The following is a 22,276-nucleotide window of genomic DNA, read 5'->3' on the forward strand; positions in this document are numbered from 1 at the left end:
ATAATTTATTGTGGTCTTAGTTTTTTTTTTACACAAAAAAAAGTGCTATTTCAATTTCTGCACTCCGTGCACACTTCCATGTAAGGGAAGTAACCGTCTCATCTCCACTCTGATGGTGCAGCATCCTGAGTAACTTGGGTGGGAAGCGGGGGATCTAACCTGAAAGCTTTCAGCTGCGAGGCAACCAATCTTTAACCCTGATCTATCACAACCTTCTCCTTGGAAATGTCCTTTCTGGGGAGTGAGGCTCATACTCGTCGTGCATCTCAAAACCATGTATGGTTTGAGGCACAGTAATAAAGTAAACAGATTTGTGTGAGTATTTGAGGTGTGTGTGGGGGGACAAGCTAGAGTTGTGACTGGCCCCAGCAGTGCTGTTGTAAACTATTATGGCTTGGTATTTGTTATAAGAAAAAAAAAAGACTTGTGACAGAAGTGGCTTGGAGAGGTCTTGAAGTAAAAAAAAAACATGAAGAAAATATGAAGCATATTTACAAGGCGTGATTATTTGAACGTATTGATATTTGACTCAATTAAAGGATGTATGGAAGATCACACTAGGTTTGAACTCAGCTAAAAACAGCTGGATAAAATTTTTACTTTGGTACAACTGACTGTATAATGCCCCAACCATCCATTTCATATACTGCTTGGCCTCATTAGTTTCACAGGAGAACTGGAGCCCATGAGCTGACTTTTGGCTAGAGGTGGAGTAAACCCTGGATTGGTCACCAGCCAACCACAGGACACATAAGGACAGACAAGCATTCACACTCACATTCAGATATAAGGACAAATTAAGAGTCTTTAATTTATTAAAGTGGAAGTCAACCATTTCTTGACAATAATATGTTATATGTGACCTCAATAGTCTAAACATGACATTCTGATTAAAACATTTGTGGAATATGAGTTAAGCAGCAAAATCCAGCCGTTTTTATCCATCTCAGGGGGCGGCCATTTTGCCACTTGCTGTTGACTGAAGATGACATCATAGCTGCTCTGGGCTCAGGCAATGACCAATCACAGCTAACCTGTTTTCTGAAGCTGAGCTGTGATTGGTAGTTGCCGGAGCCCTGAGCAACATTGATGTAATCTTCAGTCGACAGCAAGTGGCAAAATGGCCACCCCCAGAGATGGATTAAAGATGGCTGGATTTTGCTTCATAACTCATATTTCACTAACACAATATCAACCAGAATACCTTTGTCGGATGGCTCATTGCACTCATTAAAACGTTTTCTCTTGCACAGAATGAAAATAGTAGTAAAGTTACATTTCAATCTACGAAAAATATTGAAGGACAATCCTTCTCTACAATATGCTTGGTGGAAAAAGGTTACATTAAATTAAACAGATCTGTTAAATATGTATTAAAAAAAGTATATAAAGCTATTGTACATCCAATACAATACATAAAATATAAACATTCCTTTAGAAAAATGACAGTAAATCCTTAAAGGATTGTTTCTGTCCGTCTGTCTGTCTGTAAATGCCGATTAGCTGCCACTCCGTGCACATTGCAAACAACAAGATGCACACCTCTACGCTGCCAAATGTTCCTTTGGGAAATTAATTTGACCACAGTGGACTCCCTGTCATCCACCTTCATTTTAGGGGGTACATGACACCTTCTGTATATTGTGGGAGTTTTGTTTTCACTGCAATCCAGTTGTTGTACTTGGTGAGCTGAGTGTAAACCCCAGGATTGTTCTCCTCAGCACAGCCAATACCCCAGCTCACAATACCGAACTGAAACAGCCGACCGGACACTTCACACACCAGCGGACCACCAGAGTCGCCCTGTGAGGAGAAAACAAACGTCAGTCAGTCAGTTTCCTCATGCACAATGAGAGAAGTCACGTCCATCCATCCATGTTTCAACACAAGTGCTGTATCAAACCTTACAACTTAACAAAGATGTATATATTTCAAGCTCACCTATGACCGTGATGAGGACAAGAATGACAGAAAATGGACAAACACATAGTCATACTTTTACAATTAAAGAAAACCAAAGTGGAGAAGCCAGGGATTGAACCCGGTACCTCATACATGCAAAGCATGCGCTCTACCACTGAGCTACATCCCCCTAAAGAGTATGAGCACTATAGTCAGACACCATTTTAATGCCTTCTAGAGACTTGACGTAAGTATGGCAAATGCAAAATCTAAAGACCTAAATGTTTTAAAGTTCATCCAAAGATGTCTTGAGAAGTATATGGCTTAAAACGAATTAATGTCATGACACTTCAGTTCAGTTTACTAAGTGGCCAAAGAATTAATTACACCATTGTTTAGTAGAATAGAACAGGAAATGAAAAATGGAATTGCCTCTACACATCGTCACATGGTGATTAGTTTTATTTTTTGTTTGTTTGTTTGTTTGTTTAATTGTGCAGTGGTTAACTTTCTTTATTCTTGTATGATAGCTTAATATGCAAAAATATTGTTTTATGATAGTGACAGTTTGAGTCTGGATTGAATACATTCCATTTGTAGTTAAGAAATACTGCACTGTTTTGAAATTAGAACAAATTGGAAGTCAACTAGCAATGTGATCCACTTTAGATGTTCTAATGATGCCATATAATTTATTTTCTGTCCACAGTAGAAATGTAAGCATCTTGCAGATTAAGTTATCAAATAAAAGTAACCCTCCTGTTGTGTTTGTTTCTCAACAATGTTCATGTGTCAATGTGACTCATTCAAATGTTTAATCATAAAAAAATATCACATAATACAATGCAATGTTCTTCATATTTAAAAAACTAAAATAAAAAAACTGTCGTTTTGACCCGCAACGTAACAGGAGGGTTGTAAACATTTTTGAGGCGCAAAATAGCATGATTTTATTTTGCATTTACAGGTTCAAGATGTGCACATTGTCAATCCTTGTAATTACTTGAAGTGAGTGAATAACATGAAAGTTTCAGATCATCTTTTCTATAGTCAAAAAATCACATGTTACTGGCTACCACTTCTATTTTTTCCCCTCTACTTGCTTTCGTTCACGCAGCCAAATTTAGCATAATGGCTGGATGGTTCTTGAAATGGACGGGCTTGCTCACCTTGCAGGCGTCCATGCTCCAGTTGGGTGCCGCAGCACAGAACATGTTGTCAGTCAGCAGATTTGCATACGTGGAATCTTTTTTACAGTGAGACTGGGAAAGAAGGTTCACACGGGCCTCCTTCAAGTACTGAGAGAACTGAAACCCCGCTGCAGACACGCCAGACAACACAAGTTAGAATCATGCTAGACTGCTATAAACTACAGTGTTCACGCTTTCTCGCAGTTCATGTTTTTGTGGAATGCATCTACTTGTCTGTTGTGAAAATCTGAAGTTTATAGCAATCATGTTTCATGGATTTTTACAGCTCTTTACATGAATGTAGTTTATTCGGCTTCTTTACTCCTTAGGCATTACTGCCATCTGGAGGTGTTCACAGCACTTGTCAATATAGAACCTTCTGTATACAAATTTAATAATGTGTTGAAAAAGTGTGTTAACATGTTCTTCTAGACTATGAGGTTTTGATTTTTGTGGCAAGGCAAGTCTAATTTACTGTGATTGGGAATTTGGCAGACTGTGATGCGCCACGCTGGGCTTTCCGATGGACCGAGGGCATTTTCTTTTACACGCCCCTGGCACAATTAACAATTTGGTGACAGAAAATAAACTAGCTCTTAGAACAGCTAAAAACAGGTCTAAGCTGTGGCGCAGGTGGTGTAACACGATTTTGAAATTACTACATACACTCAGAAATATTTCAAGCCTAACTTAAGTTTTATGTAGGCAATTTTTTTTACCTGACAAATTCCCATTTACTTGTTTTTTATTTTTTTATTTTTTAAAGATAATTTTAACACAAACCCACCAGATAAACCTTATATGATACATATCCATTGGTCTAATAAAGTTTTTTTATTTGAAATGCATAATCCTCAGGTTTATGAATTTATTATGAATAAAATATAATTACTCTAAATTAATAATGAGAGTATTTATTTAAAATACATAAAGTGTATTGTTTGCATTGCATAATAATCAGGTTACCTATACATGATAAATATACTGCTATGTGAAAAATATGTCAATTTTTTCTTCTTCCATTTTTCACATTTTTATGTTTTTGGGATGAAATGAAAATGAATGCAGACATCCCTAAAACGTATAGAAAAAAAGTAATTATACTTTATTAACGCTAAATACATAAACCTGAGGATTTTACATTTCAAATAAATATACTTTATTAGACTAATGAATAGGTATCATATAATACATTTTATTTTATAGTTTTGTGTTTAAATTATCCCCAAAAAAAAAAGAAGTAACTATGAATTTGTTATGTAAAAAAAATACATAAATCTTAAGTTAGGCTTGAAATATTTATGTGAGTCACTATATTAACTGAATATTTTGTTTTCCTGCAGGACAAAAAAATAACTGGTTCCTCCAGTACTTTTATCTGGAGCATTTGTTGGGTATTATGTTGTACCTACCAGATTTCTCCCTGCCAAATCCTGCGATGACACACTGAAAGCCAACAGGAAGCTGAGTGCGAGGTGGAGGAAGACAAACCGCACGAACAGATTCCGATCGTACAGCACATCGCCCATCACTGCTTCTGATCTTCAACAGAGCTGAAAAGACAAACAAAACCACTTAAGGTCTTCATAAAGTACAAAGCGATATCTTTTTAAATCCTTGCTTGTGCTCACCTATGTCATTGTTGTAGTTGGTCTCATTGTAGGCTTGGTGGAGGATCAATTTTTCCACAGTGAATTTCTGCTCGTTGACGTCATCCGTTTCGTTGATGGCACTCTTCCCCAGGAACACGGACAAACGCTGGAGGTTGGTGGCGTCACTGAACCCAACACACACACAGTGTTAAACACGAGTCAGGGTTATTATCTAATGAGAATTTCAGCAGAGGAAATGATTACACGCAGCATGGCTGTGTGTTTGGCCGCACCCATCAGAGAAGCAATGTGCAGCCGTGAGCACCCAGCACGGCGCAATAAGCGAGCCGCCGCAAAAGAACTTTTGCTTCTGATGAAAAACGGCGGCGATCCACGGCTGCGACCGCGCAGCTACGAAAGAACCGCCCACAATTTTGTGCATCCTCCGCTCAGACGTCTCACCACACGTCAGTTCTGCAAGGATGGTAAAGAAGGGAATCATCAGTGTGCCATCAGGGTATGTTATTGTGACAAGGTAGTGGGAAAACTACATTACCTGTATCCACAGCAGCAGGAGGCTTTACTGTTGGGGAACCTGGAGGGCAACATGGCATCATTAGGAAATCCAAATCAAACTTAAGAGGAAGTTTTACTATTTCAATCGCTTACATTTGGGGATGTCACAGAATTCTCTCACGACTCTTTTCCCTCTGTTGACACGACACCATGGCCTCAGACTCTTGTCAGGATTCCTAGAAGTTAAACATTACAGTGGTACCTTGATGATGTACTAGTTTAATTCATTCTGTGACCACACCTGTAACATTTTCCTATTGAAATGAATGGAAATGCCATTAATCGGTTCCAGCGCCCCAAAAAACACCAACATATAATTTTGTCATAGCGCTCTACAGTAATGTACTTCAGGAAAAAAAAAATACAGAAATAACCTAATTAAAAAGAATGTCAAGAATTAAACTGTTTCACTAAGATTGCCTAATATGGAATTCCAGAAAATTATGCCTCTTAAAGCAGGGGTCAGCAACCTTTACTGTCAAAAGAAGCATTTTTGGCCAAATAAATAACACAAAATCTGCCTGGAGCCACAAAACCTGATGAACATTGTGATGCTCAAAACATTATGGAAGTGTTGTGGTAATTTTTTGCCTCTCTTCTTCCTTTTTTGGACTGTTATGGCAATTTGTTTTACATTACTTTCTGCTTTTTTGCTAGAACATTTTCAGATATTTTTGGAATTTTTTGGGACATTTTATGGTAATTTGGGGGATTTCTCCTTTTGTTTTTGGAAATTTTATAGTTACTTTTTCAACGTTTTTCTTTACTGCCTTAAAAATAATAATAATAATAATAAATACATTTTCTGACTTTTTGGGCAATGCAAAGGTATTTTATAGTAATTTTCTGCCTTTCTTCTTTTGTTTTGGGCCATTTTATGCTCACTTTTTGAACATCAAACCTCACAAGAGCTCAGTTCAGCAAGCCAGAATTGGTTAAAAATACTTTACTCAATGAGACATTTTCAACAGTAAAAAATTAATATTTTGTCCGGAATTAATTTGATACCTTCATTATTTTTCATGTACAATTATTACCTTTAAAAACACATTTTCCCACTTGCTGATGACATCACCTGTGCTGTGGAAGTGGGTAACAACCAATCACGGCTCACCTGTTTTCTGTGTTTGGACACCAAACAGAGCCGTGATTGGTTGTTGTCTGTTTCCTCAGCACAGGAGATGTCATTTTCAGTCGACCTTAAGTGGCAAAATTAGACTTTAAAGGTATTACGGTAATTGTTTATGAAAAAATAATGAAGTTAACACATTAATTATAGATAAAATATTATCTCAATGAGTCAAGTATCCCTTTAACTGTACGCAGCCTCGATGAGAGGAAAAGAAGGTCATCACCTTTGCACTATGCAATTGTAATTTGTCATCAAAATCAGTCATGTTTCTTCTCCCTTAATTTCAACAGGTGTTAACATTCCTCTTTTTTTATTTATTTACTTACTATACTTTTATAGAAGTTTTAATGATCATGGTTTTCAAATTTGAATTATTTTTTAATGCATTGTGTTCGAAATTAAGTTTCACTGCACTTAAATAGTATAGAAGCTCAGGCCGAGTGTCATTAGGTATTAATTCAGCAAAGTGAATTCAGGCCTACCTGCAGTATCTATGATTCCCGATTCCAAATGAGGCGCCCCAGGGGTTTTGGAACCTTTTCCATTTAAGACACTGGCGCCCATTTGTTGTTTTGGAAATGATTCCCCTGTAACTGCTCCCATCCCCTGACCAACACGCCTCTGAAGCATGATCTTTGAAAACAATGAACAATTACTAATGGCTCCACACATAATAAAACCAAAATACACACACAGCAAAGAGCAATGAGCTCACCTTGATGCGAGAGTGTATGCCTTGGTGACCACTTAAGCCACCTCTTTGAAAATGCCTGCAAAAGAATGATTCACAAATGTGTTAAAAAAAAAATATGTGGCCAATTACCAAACGTTCAATGAAATCTTGCTTACTTACAACTTCAAAACTGACAGCTGCAATGATGCCCAGGATGACTAAGAAGTTCATTTTTACTTCTGCTTTTGTGATATTTTGGTCTGGCCACAAACTACAAAAAGGGGAATAGATTACAAAATATCAACACCGAATGCCTAATAGGGAAATTATCTGAAGCGACACAAGAGGAAAGACGTGCATGTGATTAAAAAAGTGCGTCAATCTACAATACTGTAGACACTTTGTCGATTGCATATGTTCATCTATGACAGTATCAGACGAGCTTGCAATATCAAAATATTTTCTCTTAAAAGAACGCAGCATCAATGTGATAGTAATGAAAGGCACGATTGCATAGTCAGAACTGTACTTTACCTTCACTTTCGTAATAAAACAAAATAATAAACATGTAAACATAGAATAATAATAGTTTTAGATTGGGAAATAAATTTGATAACAGATAACCTTTCTGTTGCAAGACGGTGTCAAAGATCCTGGTGAAGATTCTTTTCCTGAAGCCGGTTTTTCCTCCCCTGTGTCTTGTTTCTCGCTGTGTGTTTGAGTGCTGATCTCCCCTGCATCCCTCCCATTTAAAAATACAGAAGCTGGGAGGAGGAGTTTATGAGAGGCCGACGGAACATCAGTCACACGAAACAGCTGACCATCACATTTGGCTGCACCAAAGAATTGGTCATGACGTGTGACATCACCAATTTCGAAAAGAAGAAGTATATCCAAAATTGGTAATAAAACAGACACCCACGTTTTTGTGAAGATGAGCTCACCAACACAATGTCAATCCACAGTATACACAGTATATAATTTAACAATGTGGACACTGTGCCATTCAATATTTGTTTTTAATGGGCCAAATATTGACAAATGCTAGTCATAGATTAGGTTTACGTTTTGTATTAGTATATTGTCGTACATAAAATTACTGTACAGTGCAAAATGAATGCTGATAGATGCCAACTCGAAAAGTCTGAATGCTTAATTTAAATGTGTGTGCTAACAATTAATTGTTTGAATTGTACTGGTAATATGTCGCATTATGCATAGAAACAAGTTTTGATTGAATTATTTGTCATTGGCTTACCCCAAAAATTATTTGCACACATACAAACTGAAAAGAAAATACAATAATGCGATGAAATTTAGTTTGTACTATCACTTTGTAATATTCGGTACTTGATAGGGGATTTTGTCTTTGAAATCCCCCTCCAATACACTACCTCGTACATGACGACTTTATTAGTCACATTTCCGTTTTCCTGATCACAACTCTATTGGGATGACGATGACACATGTGTACAGTCAAATCATGGCAAAGGCAGGAAGTGGGAAACAGGAGCAAGAATGAAAACATCCACTTCTTATTGTTTTCAGTTATCACAGTCATTCTAATTTCAAGGCTACATTCAGTCAAAATTTAGATTTTTGTTTTTTCTTTCAAATGTCAGCTGATCCCCTCCTCGACAGGTTCACAAATTAAGTTCCTGCATCATGCAGGCCTCAGACTATATTTACAACTAAGGGTTAAACAACAAATTAAAAATCAAATGATGCGAAAATCATTAAATTAAACGATATAAAAGTGTTGATTTCTGCACTTCTCTTCTGTAACGATTATCTGCCGGTTGTAAGTCTTACTGCGCCCAAGGACAAAGGGACTCAATTTCTTTGTCCTGGGCACACCAAGGTGAGGGGGTCGGGTTTGACCAAGAGTCTCATCCCCACAGACAGCCCCCACCCAGCTCGGGAATCCAGACTGACTGACTGACACGAAAAGAAAACCTGACTGTGTCTTATGTAACAAACCAATGAATTATAAAATGTTATGTGTTTGCCATTTTTTGAAATGTTGACTCTATGAAGTATCGTGAAGATGTTTCATTAGAGTGGCATATTCCTCACTTAGCTATTCATTTGTGTGCACGTTTAACAGTTGTTAGCGCTAGGTAACATTTTTTTTATGTGTCCAACTGCACGTGTTTGCATTAATTGATTTTTGACCTTAGAATCTCATCTAATTCAACCTGATGAGTCCAACCAAGCTGGTAAATTTCTGGTAAATTTCCAGCTTCTCTGTGTAACCCAAGACACGCAGACAGGACCCCTGGAGCGGGGGCGAGGCACAAGGTATAACACCCGTGGGCCCCCGCCCGCTACTGCCTCTTTTTTTCTCCTTTCGCCTCTGGCTCATTGTCACACCCACCTAAATGGAGCGAAATTCATTCTCCGCATTTGACCCATCTCGTGAGGGAGCGGTGAGCAGCAGCAGGGGCTGCGCTCGGGAATCATTTGGTGATCTAACCCCCCAATTCCAACCCTTAATGCGGAGTGTCAAGCAGGGCGGCAATGGGTCCCATTTTTATAGTCTTTAGTATGACCCGGCCGGGGATTGACCCCACAACCTCTAAGTTTCAGGGCGGACACTCTACCACTAGGCCACTCATCTGTCTTAGTAAAGAAAAAAAAACATAGGACTATATAGCTTTGTAGACAAGATGAACTTTTTTAGTCAATGATTTACCCAATACTTGCCTAAAGGTTTGGTTAATATACAAAATATACCCCCACATCGAGTTTCTAAGCCAATGACAGGTTAATCTAGGCTGGGTGAAGATCCAGAACCACGTTCGAGATGTAGCCAACCACTGGACTACCGTGCCTGAAACACTATCACACAAATATCCACATCCCCACGTGTGACACCCCGCTATCATGTCAAAACCAAACAGTAAACGGAGCTACAATGATAAATGTGTAAATACACAGCCTGCTGTTCAACATGTACTTGACAATCGGAGGCCTCATCTTTCATTATAAAAAATCAGATTGGCAGAAAATGCCAATAAATTTGGTGTAAACTGTCCAACACTGTCATTTCTACTATCATCATTTAATTGCTTCACTTAGGATGAAACAGACCGCATCTTTCAAATGAAACTCTTTTTGAAAAATCCGAATGGCATTTTTTATTATTATTAATTATAATAATAATAATAATAATATGAACAAACGCCTCATCAAAGGTAAGCGGAAAAATATAAATGGCAAAAAACACCAAAACAATACAACACACCGAAAGCTGAGTATACGTCGCCATCTGTAGACCACTTTTAAAACCTTACCATGTTGAATGAGACTTTTCATGGAGCAGGATTGGTAACTGATAAAAAGAATATCGCTGCAGCCTGCAATACATTCTTGCCTCCAAAAACAGTGAATACCTGTACTGTACACTAGTCAAAGAAAGTTACAAGAAGCCTAAAACATTGTTTTCATTTCTTCTTCTGCAGCGATCTTCTCACGCATGCGCAGATGTTCTTAAGCGTTGACATTACTTTCAGTTTGTTTGGAACTCCCTTTTGGATCCATTAACTCTCACCGACAGCGTAAATACACCACAAATATCTCCAGTTACAAGCGCAAAAGACCGGGGAAGCTGGCGGCTTTGTTAAGTTAAATTTTGGTCGTAAACAGTGACAAAAACGAACCGTAATTATTAGTTAGCTAACTTGGAAGGCTAATAACTTGAGCACGGCTAATGTTGTCACGACAAGTCATGGCATAGCAAAGGTAAGGAGATTTGCATCAGATTTGCGAGTAGAATTCTTTCTAAGCAGGAAGTTATCTTGACTACTGACAGTCAGTCCTGTAGTACCTAGAAACGTATCAATAATATTTAAAATGGATGGATGTGTTATTAGGTTTGTTTAGGAAAATACATCATGTCACCTGCAGTTTATCACATAAATTAATGTTCACCCAAAACACCAAAATGTTAGTGACTATAAACTGTTGAATGAATGTACAACAATTTTAGTGAGGAAGCAAATTGCTTGCCATTGTCTGTTGTATATTTGTCTGATGAAATAAGCTGCTCGCACATATGTACAGCTGCATTTTAAACATACCAAGAGGTCAAAGTGTAAAGGACTAACTCTGCAATGTACTTTTTCTGTCGTCAGCAGGTGAAAATGGAGCGGGCTTCCATCAAACAGAACCAGCTGTGTGGAACATGGGAGATGAAGGAGAGGCTCGGGATGGGAGGTTTTGGCCACGTCTACCTGTACCAGAATCACGTAAGTGCCATTTTCCAAATGGTCACTACACACAGGAGTATACAAATGGACATTACTGCCAACCTGAATTGAGATGATGTACAGTCGCTGCCGGAGATGACAAACTGACTTAAAGTATCATTCCAACGTTCTCACTGTTACCTGTGAAAATAAGTGCAGTATAAATCCTGAGATCCTGTATTTCAGTGGTTGCCAATTTGGAAACTGGGAGCTAATTCTAATTAAATTTTCTAATTAAATTTCTAATGCAAATTTTTATTCGATTCTTTAAAAAAAAAGAAATGAAAGGGAACAGAAAGAGGTAAAACTTATATCTGCCCCTGATCGACACAAAACAAACTGAACAACACAAAATATGTAAATGACATCAAGCAGTCAAGATGCTTTCAATATAACAAATAAACAAAATAATTCAACAGCATGACATTGTGCTATCTATATTTTTAACAGTAATTGTGCTTTTATAATTTGTTTTTTTAAATACAAATGGACTGAGATGATTTAGTTTTTTAATCCAGATTGTTCCACAAACTGATACCTTGAGTTGAAATACATCGTTCGTATCAGTTCCTCTTAATTCACACTCATTTTCCCTTATTTTATTTTTATTTTTATTTGATTTGCAAGTTAATTGGTAAGATTTCGTGATGGGCTTTATACATTATTGTAAGGCGGTTAAACTCCACCAATTCATTCAATTTTAAAGTTTTTAGTTGTATAAGAATTGGATTAGTGTGATCTCTGTATCCACATCCGAAAACGACTCGAATAGCACGTTTCTGTAAAAGAAAGATGGGTTCGGTGTAGGTTTTGCCAACACACCACCACACTTCAATGCAATAGGTCAGGTATGGAATAATCACTGAATTATATCACAATAACAAAGCATTCTTGCTCAATGATTCTTTAACCTTGTGTAACACGGCTATGGTTTGGAATACCTTAGATTTGACATATTCTATATGCGTTTTCCATGTTAAATGTTCATCAATAATAATACCGAGAAACTTTATTTCATCAGTCCTTTCTATTTCTATACCTTGCACAGTCAGTGTTGCTTCAACATCTATATTTCTATTTTCTACAACTGAAAATCATAAATCTGGTTTTACTAATATTTATAGACAGTCTGTTGGCGTTGAACCACTTCATAATATTCTTAAACTCTTTCTCTATTACTTGTAATATACTCTATACATTTTTTCCGGCATAAAATAAAGTGGTGTCGTCTGCAAACAAAATACATTTGAACAATTTTAGAAATTGTTGTAATACCATTCACATAAAGGAGAAAAGTACTGGCCCCAGATTTGATCCCTGGTTACATAACTGTATTTTGATTGTCTACTATTGAATTCAACATATTGTTTTCTATTTTTTAAGTAACTGGTAACCCATTGATGAGCTACTTCTTGGATAGTGATTAATGTGAAGGGCTACCAGAACAAGGAGATGAGAATGCATCTTTATTTTTGCTCATGAGTGATGTGTTCTTATTTTTATTTGTCGAGCAGAAGTCGGGGGAGAAGTTGGCTGTGAAAATCTGCCGCCTCGAACTGAGCTCCAAGAACAAGGAACGCTGGGGCAGAGAGATCCAGATCATGAAGAAGTGAATATTGGATGGATAATCAACTGGTACAAAAAACCCATTTATTTTTACCGTCGTATTTATCCATTGCAGGTTGAACCACGTGAATGTGGTTCAGGCCAGCGAAGTTCCTGAAGAATTGAGCTTGATTGCTTTGAACGACTTACCGCTGCTAGCCATGGAGTACTGCTCTGGAGGAGACCTACGCAAAGTAATTATGAACTAAATGTTTTGTCAAGGCTTTAAACATTGAATTTTCACCACATATATTACTTAGGTTCTCAGTAAACCAGAAAATTGTTGTGGGTTGAAGGAGAGTGAAGTGCTCGCCCTGCTCCGTGACATCGGTAAGATTTTTTGCTTCAAAAGTCCCAATGTGATGAAGCAGTTTAATGCTTTTTGACTTTTTGACAGGATGCGGTATCGAGTACCTTCATGAAAATAAAATTATACACAGAGACCTAAAGCCAGAGAATATAGTTCTGCAAGAGATCAATGGCAAGGTAACCCGTTATCTTGCATGTATACAAAAGCGCCATCTGTAATGTTCTAACTACTGGTTTCTTGTCCATGCTCTCACTTTCATTTTGCTTTAGCTTGTCCATAAAATTATAGATCTCGGTTATGCTAAAGATCTTGACCAAGGCAGTGTCTGTACGTCATTCGTCGGAACTCTCCAGTATCTTGTAAGTGCACAACTTGTATGTTACTGTGCAGTGTAACGTAACTTTTTCCTTTTCAAATTAAAACCGTTTGTGAAGTGCTATGTTGCATGTTCCAGGCTCCAGAGCTGTTTGAGAGTAAACCTTACACGGTAACTGTGGACTACTGGAGTTTTGGAACAGTGATTTTTGAATGCACGTGTGGCTTTCGCCCATTTCTACACCATATGCAGCCCGTACAGTGGTGAGTTTACTTCATAATTATTTTTGCACTATATATATATATATATATATAGAGAGAGAGAGAGAGAGAGAGAGAGAGAGAGAGAGAGAGAGAGAGAGAGAGAGAGAGAGAGAGAGAGAGAGAGAGAGAGAGAGAGAGAGAGAGAGAGAGAGAGAGAGAGAGAGAGAGAGAGAGAGAGAGAGAGAGGAGAAGAGAGAGAGAGAGAGAGAGAGAGAGAGAGAGAGAGAGAGAGAGAGAGGTACAGTTGTGGGGAAAAAAATGCCCCAAAAATGTGCCCATTTTTGTGTTTTGACCATTTTCTGCAAATAAATACCAGTGACAATATTTATATTTGGAAGTTATATTGTCAGTAGTTTATAGAATAAAACTAAAAAGTTGGGGTCTCCTATTTTCTTCCAGAGCTGTATTTAGCTTCACACAGGGTTCCCATGGGTCCTGGAAATTACTAGAATTTTGTTGTGATTTCAAAATCTTTACGTAGTGGATACACTTCCTTCAGAGCTTACCTTTCCGACTGAATTGCTCACATTATGTGTCTAAAGGGGTGCACCGATCGATCGGCCCGGCCGATTATTCTGCCCCAATTTTCTTAGTTTTGGGGGATTGGTGATCGGCCAATCCTTTAAATATAAACCGATCTTTTCCACCAATCTCATCTCCCTCCTCAGAGGTCTGAAAAAGTCAGCCACTGTCCTCTTCTGCTGAGATGACTAATAAGCTTTTCATTTTTATTTCAGAGAACTACTTAATTTGCAGTTAAAACAACCCGTTTGTATTATTTCACAGATATTGTTCAATGTTTTCCCAAAAAAACAAGATTGGATCTCTGAAGGTGTATGCTGCTTATTATGAAAAAAGTCGAGATCAGAAAAATCGGGATTGGCAGGTCAGACTTTTTAAAAGATCAGAGATCGGTCATAGGCCAGAAAATTGTGATCGGTGCACCCCTAAATTAAACAAATAAAATAAAATATGCTTGTGAAAACTCTTTTCTTCCTGTGCGATAATAAAAGATGGTCAAGACTGACTGTGTTAGAAAGTGCTTGAATTTGACTGCAAATGGTGTATGCACTCAGCTTGGAATGATAATGAATGTTTACAATATTTGGTGTATGTATAATATGTGTGCCTTTTTATTAGGACAAGCCAAGTTAAGAATAAAGGGGCCAAGGACATCATGGCAGTGGAGGACATGAACGGGGAAGTTCGATTTTCAACACAGCTTCCATATCCCAACAACCTCAGCAGGTTGAGACAAAAACAACAATTATTACGCTATAAATCAAGCATCTAATTTTCTGCCCATTTAAAATCTTTGCATGTGTTTATGTGAAGGCCGCTGCTGGCGCCAGTTGAGAATTTGCTGCAGATGTTGTTACTGTGGGACCCAGCAGCCCGGGGCGGAGGGTTGGATCCTGTTACGAATAAGGCAAACTGTTACAAGGCTCTCCAGAATATTCTCAACATGAAGGTCAATAAAAACAAACACTTTAATGTCCATTCATTAGCAACTACCTTTAAGTACACCCGCACAGACTGCATGTAACAGCTCTGTCATAAAGTTGCCTTGAGAAAGATAATAATTCCCAGATATGGTGCTCAGGTGATCCATGTGTTGGACATGACGTCAGCCCAGCTGCACTCTTTGATCCTGGAATCCGAAGAGAGCTTACACTCCTTGCAGATTCGTCTGGAGACGCACACACAGACGCACATCTCTCCTCTGAATCAAGAACTGTTGTTAGAGACGGGAATCACCCTTGACCCACGCCGACCTCCTGCGCACTGCCTGCCGGATGGTTTGGTATGCGATGCCGACACAGAAGTACATTTGTATTCAATGAACTACCTTGCAGCCACTTTGTTTTAACTGGTAGCATTACCTTTGCAATATGTGTGCCTTAATTTTTGTTTTATTCTATCAGCGAGGCTGGGACACCTTCATCGTCTTCTTGTTTGATAAGAGCCTATCCAAGTACTCAGGACCCCTCACAGCCAGACCCCTGCCTCAGAGTGTCAACTTTATAGGTACAAATTTTCACTTTAAAAGAGGATCCAAATCTTCCTCTTGCCTCTTTCTTCGATTCAAGTCGAACTTGTTGAATATGCTCTTGTAGGGCTTGGCTCCCATCAAAAGTAAGTAATTTTAAGTGTTGGGAACAAATGTTTGTTTCCACAGTCAGAGAGACGAAGACGCAGCTCCCGCTGGCAGCATTGAGGAAGGTATGGGGAGAAGCAGTCAGCTATATTTGTGGACTAAAAGAGGACTATACCCGCCTGTACCAAGGGCAAAGAGCTGCTATGTAAGTACATTTATGGAACTGCAATTTGAGTGCTCCTTCAGAAAAGTGATAACCAGTTGGGGCAACAACAACATTGATGGATGGATAAATCCATAGCCATTTAAACTTTCCCCAAAGGAAATAATAATAGGAAGTACAGTAATTAGTTTCAGGGTCAAACTGTCATCATCATACAAACGTCCATAAAAATGTAAAAACATTCAAACTCTTTAGTCTTAGATCTCTGACATTCATCATGTCTTTTAAGATAAGTTTTATATATTTTTTTTGTGTCCAGGCAAATATTTTTCAGGTAAAGAGAAGTTCTCTTACCTGGCTAAGGGTGTATTCTGACCAAAAAATGCCTTTAATCCGCTTGTTTGGTCCGGAACAAAAACGGAATAGATTTTTTTCGTTTGGTGCGGTTCATATTCACACTGTGCTTTTTGCAAGTGGACTATATTGCGCAATCACTTCGACCCGCGTGACAATCTGTGCTCCCATTGGACAAAAATGATGAGGGCTGAACGCATAACTAAACTCAGAAATAGAGGAAAACATGAAATTCCGACGTGCTGCATTACTGCCCTGCATATTTGTGGCGTTATTAGATGCAATATATTTGCGAGCGTCAAGGGCAGCTCATTAGACGGAGGTTCTGGGATGCTGTTTCTAATTTTGGAACGGGTCGTAGATTGCGTGCAGTAACCGGAGGAGCAGTTGCGTTACGTGTGCCTCGCCCCCACCACAACATGCTGACAGCAGCGTGGCTAAACATAATACGGATGATTATGAATGAATTTAGCACAATATTTCACGACCGGGCAATATTCCCCCCCTGGTGATGCTTAGCTACGGTGGCTTGTTAAGCCCAAAAAGGCACATATGTCCTGCAGTTAGAGCGGATCAGCCATGGTTTGTATTCAGACTGCGAAGCGAACCGCACCAAGTGTGTTTGGAAGCGGGCCGAGACCACCTCAAAAAGTGGGTCTCGTCCGCTTGTTTGGTCCGCACCAGGATTCGTTTGTGTGTATTCAGACCTGCACAAAAGGTCCGGATCAGCGTGGGAAACGAACTCTGGTCCGTTTAAAGCGGACCAAACAGTGCTGGTCTGAATACACCCTAAAAGTTGCATCTGATGTTTCAGCCTTCGTCAAAGCTGTCACCGCTTCCTGGTATGACATGTCTAAAAACAGCTGAGGGCCGGTAAACTTTTAAAGTAAAAACCACTGACATTTTTCACAGGGGCGGAAAACTGGCACGGTCGACTCGTGTTACCTTGACAATGCAAATGCAAAGGTGTGGTTGTGCCTCATGACTCTCACTTATTTTTATTGACTTACAGTTGAGTACAAGTATAAAAAGAGCCTCATCACTGTTACCATTGGCAGCGATACCGCTTTGTATGAGAGTCCGCTTTTAGAGAAAATGTTGCAAAAAGCCAAAGGAAAAGCAAAACACAATCCCGGACTTAATCCATTGATACTCACTGAGGTTTGCTATGTTCTTGTGGGATATCATGCTTGAAATTGTTTGCGGAACTTTAAAGTCGTACTTGCAGGTCACATTCCAAATACTGTTTCCAATGTATGCACTGTATTGCAATTTGCTTAAATACTGTAAGGGCAAGCTGGAAGCTGTAACCCGCTCCTAAAATGCATTCCTTTCCTTTGTTTGCGCGTAGGCTGAGTCTGCTACGTTACAACACCAACTTAACACGCTACAAGAACGTGCTCTTCTCGCAGTCACAGCAGCTGCAAGCCAAGCTGGCGTTCTTCAAAACCAGCATCCAGCATGACTTGGAGCAATATACCAAGCAGAGGCACACAGGCATCTGTGAGTGTCTCTTCTTTGGCCCGTCTTTTCCATTCGTGCATCCATCCATGCACATGCAGTTGATAGAGAAAGTTTACACACCCCTGTTCAAATGCCGGGTTTTTGTGATGTAAAAAAAGGAGACCAAGATAAATCATTTCAAAACCCTTTCCACCATTAATGTGACCTAAAATCTGTACTACTCTTTTAAAAACAATAAGGTGTTTTTGAAAGGGGGAAAGTAAAAACAAATTGTTCCCATGGTTTTGGGAGATTTTGTTTTAGCCATAGTTCCAAGAGGTATCTATCTAGCGCAAACACAATGTTGTTTATCACCATTAATGGTGGTGGCAGCATCAGACTTTTATTATCTTTTTATTCAGCTGGAACTGAAACCATAGACAAGGTAAAAAATATATATATTATGAAGACTTACAAATAGTAGTCAGCATTAGTACAAACCCTTCAGACTTCCGCTATAGAGCACAGAAAAAAAAGTCAGTAAAAATCTATTGGAATGGCTGACATTAATTTGCAGTTAATCAGAAGAACCACTTTAAACGGTGGCAGTTGTGTGCTGATGCCTATTTAACCTATAAGTGCAATCCATTTACCATGTGTTGGTATTGGTTGGTACATTTTTAAAGCAGCCACATCCCAGGTAAAAGAGGGTGTGCACACTTGTGCAACCAGATTATTTGTGTTGTTGTTTTTTTGTTGTTTTTTACCCTCTTGAAAAGATGACAAAATATTAAATTGAGGTCACTTAAATGATGGAATTTTTTTTTTCTTTAATGATTTGTCTTGGTCTGTTTTTTTTTCATATCACAAAAACATCACATTTTTGAACAAGGGTGTTTACACTTTTTACTGTCACTGTGTTTACAATTATTACTAAAGCAAATGATGCGCTTTTGTGTATCTATGCGAAGCTTCAGAGAAGATGCTTAGGACGTGGCATGAAAATGAATCGAAGGCCGATAGCTTTACAAAGGTAGGACAAAATATATAAAGTCATATATGCAGACATGCTTATACTTCCATTTAAGAATTCACACATTTAACAAATATTTTCTGTTGTAGTTTGCTGATGTGGGATATCTGGATGAAGAAATTGTTGCGCTTCATTCTGAAATTGTGGAATTGCAGCGGAGTCCATTTTTGAGGAGACAAGGAGACCTAATGGAACAGCTGTCAGTTTATTTGTAATAATGTAACAATCATATTAGTGCTGCGTAGTGTACATTAAGTAATTTATCTTCATGTGCTTTTCCACAGTGAGGGAAAAGCAATTGAACTCTACAAGCAACTAAAAGCTAAATGCAAAAGTTAGTGCAGATATTCACATTTATTATTATAATAGAAAAGTGGGTGAAAAACAATTGTTTTGCACAGGCCCCGACCTACCGCATGGTTACAGTGACAGCTCGGGCATGGTGAAGGCCATACTACAAATGGTTCAGAACCAGGATCGAGTGCTGAAAGACTTGTACACTCATCTTAGGTAATTCATTCACAAGCAACCGAGCAAAGTGCAGTAGGACTGGCGTGTCATTCTACCTAACCACGTGTGTCTCACCCTGCAGTACGATTCTGGTGTGTAAGCAACGCATCGTTGATTTGTTCCCAAAGCTGGAGAAGGCAGTTGAGAGCATAAAGAAGGCAGAGGCAGCCGTAATGCAGATGCAAACAAAGCGGCAGAAAGAGTTCTGGTACCTTCTTAAGATTGCATGTGTGAGTAATAGTATTAAGTAAATAAAGAGTATAAAAAGAATATTCAATAGCCATGATATTTAGGAGATTAAAGAATAAACTAAAAGCCACTAATGCTGTAGTGCTGATGTGTTTGTGTTTTAAGGCCCAGAATGATTCGCAGATTTGTGTTCAGCCATCCACTGATGGGTAATGTTTGAATTACAAAGCTTTATATTACCAAAATAGTCTAAAAGATGATTTGTACAAACTCATGACTTAAAGTTAACCTAACAGCCATTTTTTTTCTTTTGCAGTGAAACGGTTTCTCAATTATTGGATGACAACTGGCATTATCTAAGTAAGCTCACTTCTCTTCTGCAAGATGCCAGCCATGAGAGGGAGCAAAGTATGATGGTACGTGATGCAGAGTGTTTTTATCTGGTCATTATAATTGTAAAGGTCTAAACACAAGAGGCACACAGACAAATTGATGTACCTGCATTGCAACTTCTCCCATTTAGTCAATGTAGTGTTACGAGTGGAGCGAGCAAGTGTGACAAAATCTTAATTCCGTGTGTACATCCTAGTTTGTTTTGTGATCTGCGCTCTTTAGAAGTTAGTTCCTGCCAAAGATCACGTCAAGAACAAAAGAGGAGCGAGAAGGGACAAATATTGAGTAAAATGAGACATCCACTCCTTGATATCATCATTTCATGGAGACGTCAATTAAAGAAGACATCACGTCATTGACACATCACAAATCAATCGTCTTCGTGTCTGAATTATTATTATATTAAGTTACACAAACACTTTATGGTGTATTTTTAAAGCTGAATTAAATTAAGGTCAAATATGATCAACACTGTTACTCTCTTAAAGGCGTCACTGCTTAGTCATGACGAAAATTCATGAATAATGTATTTTGTACATTTCTGCCACATGGTGGCGTGTTTTCCCCTGTGATTCTTTCATTGAATTTCAGTCAACTCAAGCGTCAATTACCCAAATGTTTCACTGCATTTTAGCAGTTTTGAGTTTAAGTAAACCTTTTAAAATCCTCAATTTACAAAACCCTGAAGCTATGTGTTAACATACAAAAAATAGTGAAAAGATGTTGATGATGTATCAGGAACAACTCTCCCAGTCCCAACTTACTCTCAAAACAAGATTGCAACAATTCATTTCCTGTCTTGTAATGACATGTTATCTCTGTGTTCTTTCTTCAGGATCAAGATTGGAGTTGGATCCCTAATGGCACAGCCAAACCCAACCAAAAGGCTTTGAGCAGCCAACCAAAAACTCAATAAGTCAAAGATACATTATTTGTGCCTTACAACGTGTTATGCTGCCTGAATTTATTTTTATTTTTTTGTGTCTAACACAGAGTGATGTAATAGGCACAGACTTTATGTTAAAGCCAAGTGATATAAGCTTATATTGTATTGGTTTGGTTTCAAGTGTGTTGCATAGCCAGTAAGCCAAAATGTATTTATTTTACTACTAAAACTGATCTCAGAGTGACGTATTGCCAAGAAAATTATACACTGGTTACAATGTTATTGTGTGCCAAATCCACTTACACAGCATACTCCACACACAGCATACGGTTAACTTAAGGAAACCACTTTGTCACACAAAACAATATAGTGATATTTCAACAATGATAAGATCATTGTAGCGATGTTGTGATTGTTGTGTGACTAGGAGTAGAAGATGAAGATAAGTTTACTCTGCAAAAAACAAAATTGAAAATACCCCATCGGTGAATGTCGTTAACTTTTGTGGGTTACCACAGCAAATGTTGAAGTGATAACTAATGAAAGGAAGGTAGTTGTGACGCATCGTATCTATAATATAGCTATTTATATATCTACAGCCTCTCTTTGTCTCTGTCTCTCCCCCCCCCCTCTCTCTACCCCCCCCCCCCCCCCAAAAACATGTCACTTGTTTAATTTGGCACAAATTTATGTATTTTCTTCACTTCACTACATAATGTCATTGGAGTAAAAAAAAAAAAAAACGTCCACTGAATTTAACATGCATGTGTTTAGAATGTGGAGCAAGCACAGGGGAAAACATGCAAAGTTTGCAAATTCCACACAGGAGAGACCTAAATTGAAATTCAAACCCAGAACCCAACCTTAGGAGTGAAATAAGAATCATGTGAATTTAACAATAACTGTAGTTAAAGTATAATTTTAAGCAAATCATACAATAATTAGCCTGTCTGAAGACTATTTGTATTCAATCTGTTGGTTCCTAGTGTGCTCAGCTTTAATTGGAACTGTCCCAGACGTATTCATTAAGAAAGAGTTGGTTTGTTGTACCGAAGTGTAGAACTGCACTGAATGTTATTTAGAGGTGTTTGTAATATTTAGATTACCCTATTTTGCTACACAAGAAAGGCAAAGAAGTCGACGCTCCGTACAGTATGACACATTGAAATTCAACATTAATAAACAATGTCACTGTAAATGAATCCACTGTTTAGCGTCAGCATTATTATCTCTGTAACAGTCAGATTTTTCAGCTCTTGTATTGATGTATTAATTATTTCTAATTACTAGTAAACATGACTTTAGAGCTTGTTGTGTTATGTTGTGGGCATTCTTTCTGGAGTTCACATTGCAAATCGCTGGCATTGTTTTTGTGTGTGTGTGGGTTTTTTTCAAAAA

The 22,276-nt window shown here is 38.3% G+C and overlaps 2 protein-coding genes and 1 non-coding gene across 5 annotated transcripts; 1 reads left to right on the forward strand and 2 right to left on the reverse strand.

Annotated features, from left to right (window-relative positions):
• Positions 1-1,116: 1,116 nt before the first annotated feature.
• Positions 1,117-10,433, reverse strand: LOC147164033 (urokinase-type plasminogen activator-like). Of its 2 annotated transcripts, XM_086093310.1 has the most exons (12): positions 10,362-10,433; positions 7,690-7,829; positions 7,246-7,336; positions 7,108-7,162; positions 6,875-7,025; positions 5,354-5,436; positions 5,241-5,279; positions 4,978-5,158; positions 4,724-4,869; positions 4,505-4,645; positions 3,072-3,220; positions 1,117-1,803 (listed from the first exon to the last, which is right to left on the reverse strand). In XM_086093310.1, the coding sequence occupies exons 3-12, from the start codon at positions 7,294-7,296 to the stop codon at positions 1,609-1,611; spliced, it is 1,191 nt and encodes a 396-aa protein (XP_085949436.1). In that variant the 5' UTR covers positions 7,297-7,336; positions 7,690-7,829; positions 10,362-10,433; the 3' UTR covers positions 1,117-1,608. The 2 variants fall into 2 exon arrangements, with proteins under 2 accessions (XP_085949436.1, XP_085949435.1); XM_086093309.1 differs by lacking the exon at positions 10,362-10,433 and having other exon boundaries at positions 7,690-8,134.
• trnaa-ugc (transfer RNA alanine (anticodon UGC)) lies at positions 2,021-2,092 on the reverse strand. The gene has a single exon. It is a non-coding gene; the product is annotated as a tRNA-Ala (tRNA).
• Positions 10,434-10,549: 116 nt separating the features above from the next.
• LOC147164035 (inhibitor of nuclear factor kappa-B kinase subunit alpha-like) lies at positions 10,550-22,080 on the forward strand. Of its 2 annotated transcripts, none has more exons than XM_086093529.1 (22): positions 10,550-10,809; positions 11,202-11,315; positions 12,830-12,924; positions 12,997-13,114; positions 13,181-13,250; positions 13,318-13,406; positions 13,500-13,589; positions 13,685-13,809; positions 14,950-15,057; positions 15,145-15,280; positions 15,413-15,613; positions 15,735-15,837; positions 15,989-16,112; positions 17,776-17,927; positions 18,839-18,900; positions 18,990-19,099; positions 19,185-19,234; positions 19,302-19,410; positions 19,493-19,640; positions 19,765-19,808; positions 19,916-20,015; positions 20,828-22,080. In XM_086093529.1, the coding sequence occupies exons 2-22, from the start codon at positions 11,211-11,213 to the stop codon at positions 20,906-20,908; spliced, it is 2,220 nt and encodes a 739-aa protein (XP_085949655.1). In that variant the 5' UTR covers positions 10,550-10,809; positions 11,202-11,210; the 3' UTR covers positions 20,909-22,080. The 2 variants fall into 2 exon arrangements, with proteins under 2 accessions (XP_085949655.1, XP_085949656.1); XM_086093530.1 differs by having other exon boundaries at positions 11,205-11,315.
• Positions 22,081-22,276: the final 196 nt, after the last annotated feature.

Source organism: Leptonotus elevatus, chromosome 13, assembly GCF_054856555.1.
Source record: "Leptonotus elevatus isolate MCC_2025b chromosome 13, RoL_Lele_1.0, whole genome shotgun sequence".
Classification (NCBI taxonomy): domain Eukaryota; kingdom Metazoa; phylum Chordata; class Actinopteri; order Syngnathiformes; family Syngnathidae; genus Leptonotus; species Leptonotus elevatus.